This window comes from Belonocnema kinseyi, chromosome 5 (genome assembly GCF_010883055.1).
Source record: "Belonocnema kinseyi isolate 2016_QV_RU_SX_M_011 chromosome 5, B_treatae_v1, whole genome shotgun sequence".
NCBI lineage: Eukaryota > Metazoa > Arthropoda > Insecta > Hymenoptera > Cynipidae > Belonocnema > Belonocnema kinseyi.
The window spans coordinates 59,137,754-59,151,371 of NC_046661.1; the positions used below are offsets into that span (position 1 = coordinate 59,137,754).

General features: G+C 32.8%; 1 protein-coding gene and 1 long non-coding RNA gene across 4 annotated transcripts in view; one reads left to right on the forward strand and one right to left on the reverse strand.

Moving 5' to 3' along the window:
* The window catches only part of LOC117173986, a 174,636-nt gene extending 169,866 nt beyond the window's left edge, over nt 1-4,770 (reverse strand). For both annotated transcript variants that reach the window (XR_004467221.1, XR_004467222.1), the window contains exon 1: nt 4,551-4,770. This is a non-coding gene — a long non-coding RNA (uncharacterized LOC117173986). The remainder of the gene's footprint in view (nt 1-4,550) is intronic.
* The window catches only part of LOC117173983 (probable cytochrome P450 301a1, mitochondrial), a 102,520-nt gene extending 88,971 nt beyond the window's left edge, over nt 1-13,549 (forward strand). For both annotated transcript variants that reach the window (XM_033362658.1, XM_033362657.1), the window contains exons 4-11: nt 6,624-6,740; nt 6,857-6,933; nt 11,849-12,050; nt 12,243-12,405; nt 12,479-12,648; nt 12,817-12,895; nt 12,985-13,188; nt 13,275-13,549. In XM_033362658.1, the coding sequence (XP_033218549.1) occupies nt 6,624-6,740; nt 6,857-6,933; nt 11,849-12,050; nt 12,243-12,405; nt 12,479-12,648; nt 12,817-12,895; nt 12,985-13,188; nt 13,275-13,382 (1,120 nt within the window). In that variant the 3' untranslated portion in view covers nt 13,383-13,549. The remainder of the gene's footprint in view (nt 1-6,623; nt 6,741-6,856; nt 6,934-11,848; nt 12,051-12,242; nt 12,406-12,478; nt 12,649-12,816; nt 12,896-12,984; nt 13,189-13,274) is intronic.
* The last annotated feature ends 69 nt before the right edge of the window (nt 13,550-13,618 follow it).

A 13,618-nucleotide genomic window follows, 5' to 3' on the forward strand; every position in this document is an offset into this window, starting at 1 on the left:
TATCCATATTATATACACCTGAAAAACATAACCTGAAAATCGACGCGAAACATCCAAATCGCCAATTTCTTCAATTTCTTTCAAATGGGGATCGAAATATTAAGGGCATGTGATACTTCGTCGGGTGGTCGATCGGGTACAGTTCCCCCGGCTTTTTTTCCACAAAAATGAAAATGTTTAAAAACTGAATTCGGAGATGCTATAAAATATCATAACGGACGTCCCCGGACTCTTTTTTGAGGGATATAATAACAAAAAAATTTATTGCGCTAAATAAAAATGTTATGCATATGCATTATTTTGAGGTTACGTCGTTTTTCATCTCTGCCTTTCCGATAATTTGAAAATTATTGATGAAATAAACTGTTTTAATTGCCTGCAAACAAGGTTAGTTCCGGGAGATTAGTTACTATGTTTTTGTGTAAGTCCAAAGTTTTCGGCCAAAAATATTGTGTAGTTTGGAAGTAACGCTCGGGAGAATTGTAACATACATAACCTTGAAATATACACACGTTGTTAGCAAAATAAAAATTTGTTTGAAAAATAAACACAAAAAAAGTGTGCGGGGACATCCGTTAGCATGTTCGCTGTCATTTCCCAGATTTTGACGATAAAATATTTCTTATCCTAGGAAAAAAGCCGGGAGAATCTAACACTGAAAAATCGATACTAATTTCTAAGCGCTATGCAAATTAATCACATTTTGCTAAATTAAAACTTTTTTGAATTAACCTACAAAAAAGTGTGTGGGTCCGTTAGCAAGTGCGCTATCATTTCCCAAATTTTTAAGACAAAATATTTATTATTCTAGAAAAAAAGCCGGGGGACCCTAAAACTCTTAAAATCGACAATTTTCTAAGTATCACATGCCCTTAATAGAAGATCACCGAAGTTTTCCGAAGCTTTCAGATCGGCAATCATCGTACAGCAGAAAACCGAAGTCGAATTGTGCATTTTCGGCTTACACGCGAACTCACAGTAGTAATCATGCACCTTCTGTTTTGCGGCTCCCAACCGGTAGGTATGGTCGGGGTAAATTTCATCCACGATCTGGCAGCACTGTTGTGCGACTAGGATGAGATGGGCAAACTGAAATTCGCCGTCATGCGCGCGCAGTCCTCAAAATTAATTCATTAAAGAAATGCGATTCTTTTAATTTAGTAGAATTTCCTCATTCAAATCATAATGTATCCTTTATATTATAGTTTTTCAGGTAATCCAGTAAGGGACTCACCATTTGCCTAAAAAAGACCACCTTACTGATTTTAGAGTTGTGTTATTTCATACTTCACACGTGACCTAGCGGAACTCCTATGCGCATTGAACTTAAACCTTAAACGGAAATCACATAGGATGTCTTCATGTTGTCCTTATGATGACTTTATATTATCTCCGTGTAATTTACAAATGCATGAAAAAACAGTTTTTCAACTTTTAGAACTCTTTCTGGCTTACTCTAGAGGATGTTTTTGAATTTGTTCACATTTTCACAATAGAACTTAGAGAAATCTTATAGCCGAAATATTTCTAAGTTGAACTTTAAAAAATAAATCTTAAAAATTAAGTCTCAATCAGTTTTTTGTAATATTTCAGAGCATTGCCCCCTGGATATCCTTTCAAGACATCCTTAAGACGTCGAAATGCCAGACATAGGACCTTTTAAAGATATCCGTAAGCCGTACTGATAACATCTTTAAGGTATACTTTATGGGACTAGATTAGAACGTCTTTATTACGACCTCATGACGTATTTTTGTAAAAGCCTAAAGACGTCTACAAAAAGACATCTTTAGGATGATTTTAAGCCAAGTGTGCCCACTGGGTTTATGAGACAGCGTGATACACTATTTTTGTTATTTCGTGCGTTATTCACGTTCCGAACACTATTTTCATTCTCTTCCTTAAATTTGCGTTCGAGTTACGGAAAATACCTTATTTTCTTTACGCTTCTTACTGATCTTTCTGAATAACTAGTTACATTAAACCTCGCATTAAACTCATAATGATTCTGAATCGCCTTCATTATTTACAGTAATTCTTTGCATTAATTACATTGATTCCAGAGTGATTTGCCCCTCGCTCAGAATACAACAAAATATACGGATTCAGGGGGTCTCAAAACGTGGACACTTGACCAAAATTGGAGAGTCAAATTTTACACAAATCTAATACCTTCTCTGATGAGAATGTAAAAAGACACAAGGTTCTTTAGGTTCTTTTTCATGTTTATGCCGATGACTTCTTCGACTTTTCTTATTTATAAACAATCATTTTTTGCAATAAATATTAAAAATTAACCATTTTTATTAACAAAGTTAGATGCAACTTTCTCTTACGAATCCAAAGATATCAAAAACTCATTTATCATAAAAATGTCACTGATGTATCTTTTTAGTTTAGACAGATAAAATATTGGCTCATCCTAAATTTGGTGCATGGGGAAAATGGAAATGTGGGCTAATTTCTCCGAAATTCGGTTAGCGCAGCAAAAATAATTTGAGCGAGCCTAGATAATTTGTAGATCATTGCATATCAACAGTCACCTCCCTGATTAATTGAGAATTCAATCAGATTTTTGAATTCTCTGAATTCTTCCGAAAGCATGAAATTCTTTTGAACTACTTGAAAATTCATCAATTTTGGTCGACGGTAAACTACTACTGACTTAAGATGCACTCGTTTTTTTTTAAATCTGCAGAATTCTATAGAAGGCTTTGCATCCCATTAAAATCTTTTGAATCCTTCTAAGCCCTGTAGAATTCATGTAGAATTATTGTAAATTCTTCCAAGTCTTTGGAATTCTCTAGATTTCTTAGACTTGATATGTAATCTTTTCTTATCTTTAAGAGTTTAAATAATGCTCTTGAAATATTTAGGATATAACTTGATTTATTTTAAATTTTTTTATTTTTTCTCAAAAACTGAAATCCTTTTTATCTATTTTTAAATTCAGCAACTTTGGTTGAAGTTGAAATATTACTGAACTAGGATGCACTCGTTTGTTAAAATCTGCATAATTCTAAGAAATCGAGAGAATTTCGCAGAATTCAAAGGACTTCAAGGAATTTAAGATAATTCAAAGTGGATTTTTAAGATTTTAGAAGAATTCAAAAAAGTTTTAAAAAATTCGAAAGATTTCAATTGAATTCAACGACTTCTGCAGAATGCTTCAGAACTAAGAAAGAGCGGGCGTCTTAATTCAGTAGCAGTTTACCCGCCGACCAAAGTTGTTGAATTTTAAAATAGTTAAAAAGAATTCCATGCTTTCAGAGGAATTCTTGTTGGAAAACACTTGTTGGAATTTTCAATTACTCAGGGAGCTCACTGATTATTTGCAATAATGTAGGAATCATCTAGGCTCACTGAAATTATTTGTGTAACGCTCACCAAATTACGAAGAATCTAGCCTACATTTCCATTTTTCCCATGCACCTAATTCCGATGAGCCAATATTTCATCTGGAAAATGTTTAAATAAAAGAATTGATGTTTTTACAAAGTTTTATTACAGCTCGATAAATTCTGGAAATTTTCGTTTTGAATTTTTTTTCTATCCGCCATTACAAGGAACGGCAATACTCCTGGGAAACCCTTATATCTCTATATGTAGAGATAATTTATATAAAGAGATTTTATAAATAATAAATAAAAGTTTACAGGAAGAACCAAAAATATTTCTTACGATAGTTATCAAATTTAAGATTATGATAAAAGTATAGAAGCGTCTCCAAGCTTATTTTTCTAAAACGTCACGAAAATATAGCAAGGAATTTTTCGATCTGATACAGGTATGTTTGCAATATATATTTTTTCATATGGAAACATTTTGAAAAATGTTCGCTCTGCAGAATTTAGGAAATTTTGAGAAGAATAACTGGATAAGGAAATTATTTCTATATTACAAGATAAAAAATTTACTCCAAATTATAGAAGCATGTTACAATTATTTACAGTTTTTCAGGAACGTGAAAAAATATTCGTTTAATTTTCTTTATTTTAGAGCGAAACTCCAAATGGTCCTAATCTATTTGTTATTCTTATATCCTTATTTGCAAAATTGTCTAAATAATAGTGAAAAGTTAAAGTAACAAAAAAATATTCTCTAAAATTAAATTTCTTGTTATTATTATAATTCTTAAAAAATTATACATTAAATTTAGCCCTTGCATTCAATAACTAGCCCAACGTATTGATCTCCAAGTCTCAATAAATAAAAAATTTGTGAAATTAATTTCGTTTTAAATGTTGGCTTGTATAGAATGATAAGATGGAATTTTTGTATATTTAATTTTTTTACCGATTATTAGTTTTATTAAAAAAATTAAAACAAAATTTTTCCGAAAATTAAGATGAAAAAACATTTAGTTGGGACAGCTAATAAAATTGTTGGGACAACTATTTTAGTTCGTCAATAATAGTACTGCTATTTAGTTACTTGTAGGAACTACTTTTGTTAAGTTGGGCCACGAGTATGTGTCGTTACTATCTAATTAGGTAGAGACTACCTACATTAGGTTGTAAAAAAAACAATCTGTAGGTAGTTGAACTTACTAATACAGTTAGTCATGCCTGTTATGACTATTTTCTCTCTGTTATAGGACCTAATTAAAATAGCTGTCACTATACTATCGAAATCTACATTAAAAAGAGCCGGGTGGGCACGCGGGCATTTTTTTGGTACGTTTTAGGGACGCTGATGTCAGTTCAGCTGATAAGACGTTCCAAAGAAATATGTCCCCATGCCCATACTGGGATCTTTCTAATTGCAGATGCCTGTAGGTTAGGATTTCCTGGAAAACTTCAAGCTTGTTCGATTTTACCATTTCTTATATATTCCTTCGAAGGCTTCACTATAATCCCCGAAGCCTAATCTTTCTAGCACTTCTAATACTTCGATCATTTATATAAAAAATATACTGAGCTGTAATCCATTTGTGTTGCATTCTCAGTCGTACCAACCAAGATAACAAATAAATTAGTTACGCCACCTACTTTTATTTGTTAGACGAATCAGTTAGTAGTACAGATGGCTAAAGTATTAGAAACTCTGACTTCTAAAACATTACTAATAACTTAAATTACTCACGAGTTTTACAAATGGCTTCTGAAGCCGACTATTTGCTTCGCAGACGTTACTAACTGAATATATGTAAGAAAAAATGAACACTTTACTAATAAAAAGGCAGTAGCATCAAGTATTCATTTTTCTCAGTGAATGAAAAAGTTGTAAATAACCTTTTGTTTGATGATATTCAATTGCAAATTCAGGCCGGTCGGTAACCACGTTTTTCCAGTTTCGCCGAGAAAGTATTGAGTAAACTTTAGATTTGAAACAATTTCCAGGAAGAAAGTTGTTCTATATATAGTTGAAAGAAGATTTCTGGAAAGTTTTAGATACATCCATTAAAAATTTGCGGGAATAAGTACTTTGTAAAATAGTACGCGATGCCGTAACGATTGCGCTGTGAATACTGAGCCTCGTCAGGCAGCGAACTCGCTGTTGGGCTTTAACAGCGCAAGCGCTGTCGCGTGCTATTTTACTTAGGATGGATATATTTGCGCCAAATTTGTAGTGCAAAACTATCTAAATCTTTCCAGATTTTTTCTTTAAATTGTATAGAACAACTTCCTCGCTGGAAAGTGCTTCTAATCTGCAGTTTCCTCGATATGTCTATTTCTCGGCGATACAGGAAAACCGTGGTTACCGGCTGACCTTAATTTTCAATAACATGTTATTGAACAAACGGTAATTTCCAAATGTTTTATTATTTTGTAGGTATCCCTAGAATATACTTTGTATTTTTACCAAAATCATTGTCTACAAAAATGTATGTAGAAAAAAGTGTCGTCTTATTAATCAATTAAAGCCAACATTTAAAAAGAAATCAATGTAGCGAATTTGAAAGTTTCCAGGTATTGAGGCCCAGGGGCAAACGGATACAAAATTACAAATTTCACATTTTTATGCTTTTTTTATACGAATTCTATAATTGACATTGAGGATAAATTTATTTATGCGTGGAAAAGGGTTGCTTAATAATGTATCGTCTTTTAATTGAACTTCAATACTTCTTAGTTATTATTAAGACGTCATGTTCGACACACTATGTGTTGAGTTAGTAACAGAGTATAAATATATATATATATATGCAAGTTGTCAAGTACCATTAATTTGAATGTGAAACGAGTTTATACCTTATGTATATTTACACTGACATGAGTACATGCACTTGAAAGTTTCATGGTTACACGCATATGTGACATAATGACATTCTTAACCAGTTCTTAGTGCACTACACTCTACACTCTCTACAGTACTACACGAATAAATTATCTAGAAGAGCTTCTTTGGCCTTCGAGAGAAAAGTGCCATTGGCATTTTATGTACATTGATGCAATAATTAATTATTTTTATTACAATTCATTCACACTAATAGTTCTTCTTATTAATGATTATTACACTACTTGTCAGTGTAATGAATAACAGTTTTCCCATAGAAGGAAATGAAGTGACGATATAAAATGTAAATTTAACTTTCTTTTACTTATCATTATTTATAGTTTCAATTATGAGTCCTAAGAGAATGAATTTAAAAAAATTAATTTTCATAATTATATTTTTAGTCATGGAGAACCTTGGAGAAAATTTCGATCGCGAGTTCAAAAACCGATTCTTCAGCCTCAAACTGTTAGAAAATATATAATCCCAATCGAGGTGGTCACAAATGACTTCATACAGAGGTGCGAAATTAGAAAAAACTATTATAATAAAGAACTTCGATTTCTTTTTTTATAATCAAAAATTATTTCTTATCAAATATGTAATTATCAAAAGTCTTTCCAAACTTTCTTCACAGGATGGAGGAGATAAAAAATAAGGATAATGAGCTACCAGGAGATTTCGAAAACGAAATTCATAAGTGGGCCCTTGAATGTGAGTATGCTTTCATTATACTGACATTATACAATAATAGAAATGAATTGGCAGCACAACAATATTTATCACTAGATTCATTATATTTTATTGCTGATATAGATACAGCCATACATGATGTTTGTTTTGGATATCCGATTCTTGTTGCTTATGAAGACAGGCGCGCAGGCGCGAGCGAGATTAGCCTGTGGTGAACTAAACAAAGTGAGTCGGGTAAATCACTCATACAGAGTGTATTGCTAAACGACAACATTTTAGAGCTAGCTCGTTTAGGCAAACTTTTAATAGGATTACACATTTCATATAATTACAATACGTATATTGCATGTTTGTACCACACATATGAATAAGTTGTATTTACAATATTTCAGTAAGTGCATTTCGTAATCTTTATGATTGCAGTTCACATATTATATTATGAATGTACTCATAATTTGCTAACCTACGATCGTATGGTTAAATCAATGATACTGTTTCTATCAGTATAATGACTGATTTCGGAGGGATAGAAACGTAAACTGTGCGGGCAAGAAACTTTTTGAATCATCAAGTCGGGTAATTTAATATTGCAGCGCGAGAGACATCTTATAATTTAAGAATCAATTTTCTCTTCTCTCCTTTCACTTTCTTTGATCTTTTTTTTATTTTTTTTTATTTGTAAGTTACAAAATTGAATGATTCAAGAAGAAGCGTAAGAAACGTTTACAATATTTTTCTCTTAGCACTTATTCCGTTTCTTTCCCCATTACTTTGTTCTACCTTCTTTTATTTTTATTTTCTCTCTCTCTCTCTCTCTCTCCCTCCCTCTTTCTCTCTTACTCTCTCGCTCGCTGTCCATTTGCACACCTCTTCGATATCCCGACTACTGACACGCCAATCAAAGCACGGAAAAATTCCGTCTCACTCTTACAGCTGAGTAGAGGATCGTCGTGGTGAAACGAGACATGTGATAAATGAGTATTTGCGGCCGAATTTCCCCTCGCTGAAGAGCCCTTTCTTATAGTTTCGGTCGGGTATCCGTTCATTCATTGTACTTTTCCCCTGGAAGGCAAATGAGGGGAGTGGCGAAGGGCCATTTAGGGAAATAAGTGGATATGAGGGAAAAGAAGTCAGGGGAAGTAAGCGGTGAAAAATGGGAGAATTAAGAGTCAATTAGAGCAGGGGAGTAAAGGGAAATTACGAAAGGAAAGTAGGCGAAGTGAGGGGAAATGAGGGATTGGGAAGTACGGGAAATTAGATGAATGGAAGTGGGGGAAATGTGGAGAGGGACAGTGATGACTAAGGAAGTGAAAAAGAAAGTATTGTAGGGGGAATGAGGAAAGACTTAATTAGGGTCTTACTAGGTTACGACACTCGTTTGTAGGCGTGCTTTGCCTGGTGTTTGATTAATTTTTTACTGCTTTCTGTCCCTTTAATTATTTAGTGTTTTATTTCTACCCTTCTCTGTGTCTAGGATAGTTTTCTTTTTTAAATTCTTTACTTTCTTATTTGAGGCACCTAGAACAAGAGTCGAAAAATTATCATTGCCCAGGAAAAGTACGATCGAAAAGCATAGACCAAAAAAAAGAGAAGTTTTGTTCTGCTGTAAAGACGAGCAGATTGCATTTGGAGGAAAAGAGCGACAACCGAGTCTCTCTTTTCCTCGAACTTTATTGCGTTCGTCTCTACCGCGGAGAAAAACTTGTCTTTCTCTTGCTCCAACTATTTCGATAATATTATTAACCCTATCCACGAAGGGATCTCATTCTGTTCTTAACCATTCGCAGGATATTTTGAAAATGTTCAAATTAATGCAAATGTTTCTCTAGCCTTGCTTATGAATTATTTGTTAGTGATACGACTTCAGAAACTTCACAGGATTTTTTTAAGTTGGAAAAACGCCTACGACAGTTGCCCGTCAGTCTTAAATTTTTTTCACAAATTATTTAATAATTATTCAAACAAATTCATGTTTCTGCCAGGTTTTAAGATTGCTTATCATAATATGCTTAGGTAGAAAAATGAATTGTTACTTTTTGAAAAAAAGTTTTTGATAACATTATTATGAAAATTACTAAAACCATGCAGGCTTCAATGAAAAGTACTGCATTATGATACTACACGTAAATTTTGTTTTAATTTTTAATGTTCCTTATAAACATCCTTTAACCAGGTTGCCTACTCAAATCCTTGAGAAAAATTCCCTGACAATTCCATTTTTTTTGCAGGTATATGCAGTTTTCTCCAGGTACAATTTCTCATAGTACGGTACCATGAAAATATTTTGAATTTTTTTAAACAATCGACCTTGAATACCTATACAGTTTCGCGAGTTTATTGTAAATAATGTGTTTTATTCAGCTAGAGATTCAATTCATATGTTTAATTTACAATGCTTTGGACATATTATATTACAAGATATTCTTAAATATATTAACATCATCGATTAATTAAATAATGAAATGATATTATAAACATAATTATTCTTTTTTTGAATTTCCCTCAAAACTGTATGAATTCAATTCACTGCATATTAAGGTAAAATATTATTGTCGATACTATATTGAATTCAATTTAAATTTAAATTTTTCATGTGAAAATATTGCATTTTCAATTCTTAACCAAATAGTTGAATTTGCAACTGCGATTGGTTAAGAACTGAACGAGACCCCTTCGTTAATAGATCGGAATAATAATAATATTATGAACTTAATGAAGTACGAGGAAAAGAGCGATTCCGTTGTCGCTCTTTTCCTCCAACTTCAATCTGTTTGTCTTTACAGCGGAACGAAATTTGTCTTTTTCTTGCTCCAGCTGCTTTTTGATCGTACTTTGTCTGGACAATGAAACACAGCCACACAAAAAAAAGTGTGCGGATCTGGTAACAATACACACATATTCCTATGGATTTTGATGCGCTGAATTCAAATTCGGTATCAAAAATCACCCATCAAGTCATGGTTGAGCCATAACCTCCAAAAATGATGAAAAATCATGCACTGAGGCAAATAAATATCAAAATAATGCCAGTGATGCAAATTTTCACTTAAAAAACATGTCGACAACTGTGAAGGATCAACCCTTGCCTGATATCAACTTATTTAAAATAACTTTACCCAACAGAACCTGACCTCACCTAACCTGAATTAACAGAAATTTATTGAACTACACATAAAGCTCTGGAAGCATATTTTCCCAGTAGCAAATGTGTGCTACATCGAATGGGTCAACTCGAGCCTAACCTAGAAATAAATCTAACCTAGCCTAGCCTAACCTAACCTCACGAAACACAATTAATCTGATTGTGTTGTCCCGTTGTGTTTGCGGTACCGTTTCATTCAGCTTCGGCTTAACCTACATAGAGGTTTAACCTATCCTAACCTAACAAAACCTGAACTAACATCAAGATATAAAAGTGATGGAATAACGATATCAGGGTAGATGGGACGAGTTCGTGATGGCTGATTTTTGCTGGATGTTGAAAAGGGAAACGAATGTAGGTCTTAAACGTAAGCGTAACCTTTTGCATCGTTCCTTCGAAGAAAAAAGTACACGTTATAGCAGACAGAGAATAGACTGAAGCAGGTTTATAAATCAATTTAATTACGATAAAAAGCAAGATAAAATGTAAAAACGAAAGATAGTATAAATATATCCCTTAAGTTTAAGAAAAGCAGAGCGAAAAAGATTTTGAATAAAACTCTTATTCATTTGCATGTTTAAGTTACAGTTCTACATTTTAATTGATACAAACATTGTCAGATTAATTGAAATGGGGTCAATTCTACATGTAGTTCTAAGTTTCTTGAAATGAGTAATGTGCTTCTAAATTTTTAACCACCTGTAGTACAATGAAATGAATTTTATTGTGTTACAACGGGAACACTTAATTTAAGTTGTGTTAAGCAAAATTTTATTAGGTTCTGTTAAGTTAGATTAATTTGTAGGTTAAGATCGAGTTAACCTATTAAATATAGCACACATTTAAGACTGAGAACCGTACGCTTACATAGCTACATGTGTGGTTGAATTTCATTCGGCTAGGTTAGGTCAGGTTTTGTTAGGTTAGGATAGGTTAAACCTCTATGTAGGTTAAGCCGAAGCTGAATGAAACGGTACCGTAAACACAACGGGACAACACAATGAGTTTAATTGTGTTACGTGAAGTTAAGTTAGGTCAGATCAGGTTTTTTTAGGTTAGGATAGGTTTGACCTCTTTGCAGGTCAAGCCCAAGCTGATTCAAACGGTACCGCAAACACAACGGGAAAACACAATCAGTTTAATTGTGTTTCGTGAGGTTAGGTTAGGTTAGGCTAGGTTAGATTTATTTCTAGATTAGGCTCGAGTTGACCCATTCGATGTAGCACACATTTGCTACTGGGAAAATATGCTTCCAGAGCTTTACGTGTAGTTCAATAAATTTCTATTAATTCAGGTTAGGTGAGGTCAGGTTCTGTTGGGTAAAGTTATGTTAAATAAGTTGATATCAGACAAGGGTTGATCCTACACAGTTGTCGACATGTTTTTAAAGTGAAAATTTGCATCACCGGCATTATTTTGAAATTTATTTGCCTCAGTGCATGATTTTTCGTCATTTTTTGCCTTATTTCATTCCCTTTCTTCATTTGATTTGATTTTTAATTCATTTATTTCATTCCTTCTGAATTTTCGGCTTATTTTTTCTTGTCCCCTTCTTTATTTACCCCACTCCACCATCTCTACCCCCTCCCTCTTCCCTCTGCTACGCCCCAATTACACGAGCCCAGCTACTGTTACATCTACATGCGGCGTGGCGTCGATTCTCGGAAGGGCTATTGAAGGGTTTCACTGTGATTTGAAAACTTTCTTTTTTCACTTCTAAGAAGTAACACATTTGATTTCTTCTTTTATCCTCAGCTTGTCAATGCGAATCATCCTTTATTACTTTTATAACAGGTATAGGAAGAGTGGCCTTAGACGTAAGACTTGGATGTTTAGGGCGAGATTTAAAGCCAAATTCTGAGCCTCAAAAAATAATCGACGCTGCTAAATTTGCATTAAGAAATGTCGCTACATTGGAGTTAAAAGCTCCATATTGGCGATATATCCCCACTCCTCTCTGGTCTCGTTACGTTCGTAATATGAATTATTTCGTCGAGTAAGTTTTTATTTTCATTATCAATTTAAGATCAATTAAAAATTAATTACCAGACTATTACATCACTGACATAATTAATTGATTAATAAAAATGATTTGGTATTAATTTGAATTAAGTTTAGTATTGATTACAATATTAAGTCATATTAATTTTATTATTAATATTAAATAATATTAATTTAAATTTTTCAGAGTTTGCATGAAATACATAGACGCTGCGATGGAGAGGCTAAAAAATAAGAAATCGGTCTGCGAATCAGATTTATCGTTAGTCGAGAGAATTCTTGCGAAAGAATCGGATCCAAAAATCGCTTATATTCTAGCGCTGGATTTGATATTAGTTGGAATCGACACGGTAATTTTTATATTTTTATTCAAACTCTTCATTTTATTTGCTTTAAATTTGTTTTAATATTGATTTGCTTCAGATTTCAATGGCCGTTAGTTCGATTCTCTATCAACTAGCAACAAGGCAGGAAGAGCAGGAAAAAATTTATAGAGAATTAGTCGAAATTTTTCCCGATCCATCGGTTCCTTTGACATCAAAACATTTGGATCAAGTTGTCTATATGAAAGCATTTATTAGAGAAGTATTTAGGTAATTTAATTTTGTTTGTACAGATATTAATTTTATCGTCTTAATTATATTATTCTTGCTATAGTTGTTTAATTTCATTAACTCCTCTTTTATACTACGAGTTAAAAATAACCCAACAATTAAATAATTACAAAAAATTAAAATTAGTTAATATAATTAATTTTTTAGGATGTATTCCACAGTTATTGGGAATGGAAGAACGATGCAATATGACAGCGTCATTTGCGGATACAAAGTGCCAAAAGGGGTACATAAAAAGCTAATAATATTAAATAAATGCGGCATAAAATAATATTTTGGAATTGAATATTTGAAATATTATGTTGTTCGTTTCAGACTCAAGTTGTTTTCCCGACACTTGTCACCGGAAATATGGAAGATTACGTAGATGACGCAAAATCTTTCAAACCTTCCAGGTGGCTTAAAGAAGAATCAGATAAAAAATTACATCCGTTTGCGTCACTACCATTTGGTCACGGAGCTCGAATTTGCTTAGGTAGAAGATTTGCTGAGCTTGAAATGCAAGTTCTTCTCACAAAGGTAACTTCCAAATAAAAAAAATGTTTATTGAAAGTGTTGTCATTTTCTACGAAATCAATAAGTAACCATTCTTTTTTTATTTTCAGTTAATACGTTCCTACAAACTGGAGTACCACCATGAACCACTGAAGTACAAAGTGACATTTATGTACGCGCCTGATGGTGAACTCAAATTTAATTTAAAGAGAAGATAGTCTAGGTACTTTAGATTTAGATTTAAAACCCAAAAATATTAGGTTTTAATGAAACTGTAATAAAAATATACTGATTGTACATATACATTTAGATACCATTTTTTTAACATTAATTTAAATTCACTTTTCATTTAAATGTGCAGTTGTGCGCTTATGTTAACTTTGAACAATTTATACAATTTGAATGATACATTGTAATTACATTTGATTAAAATCGAAAAATTTGGAGCAAAAGT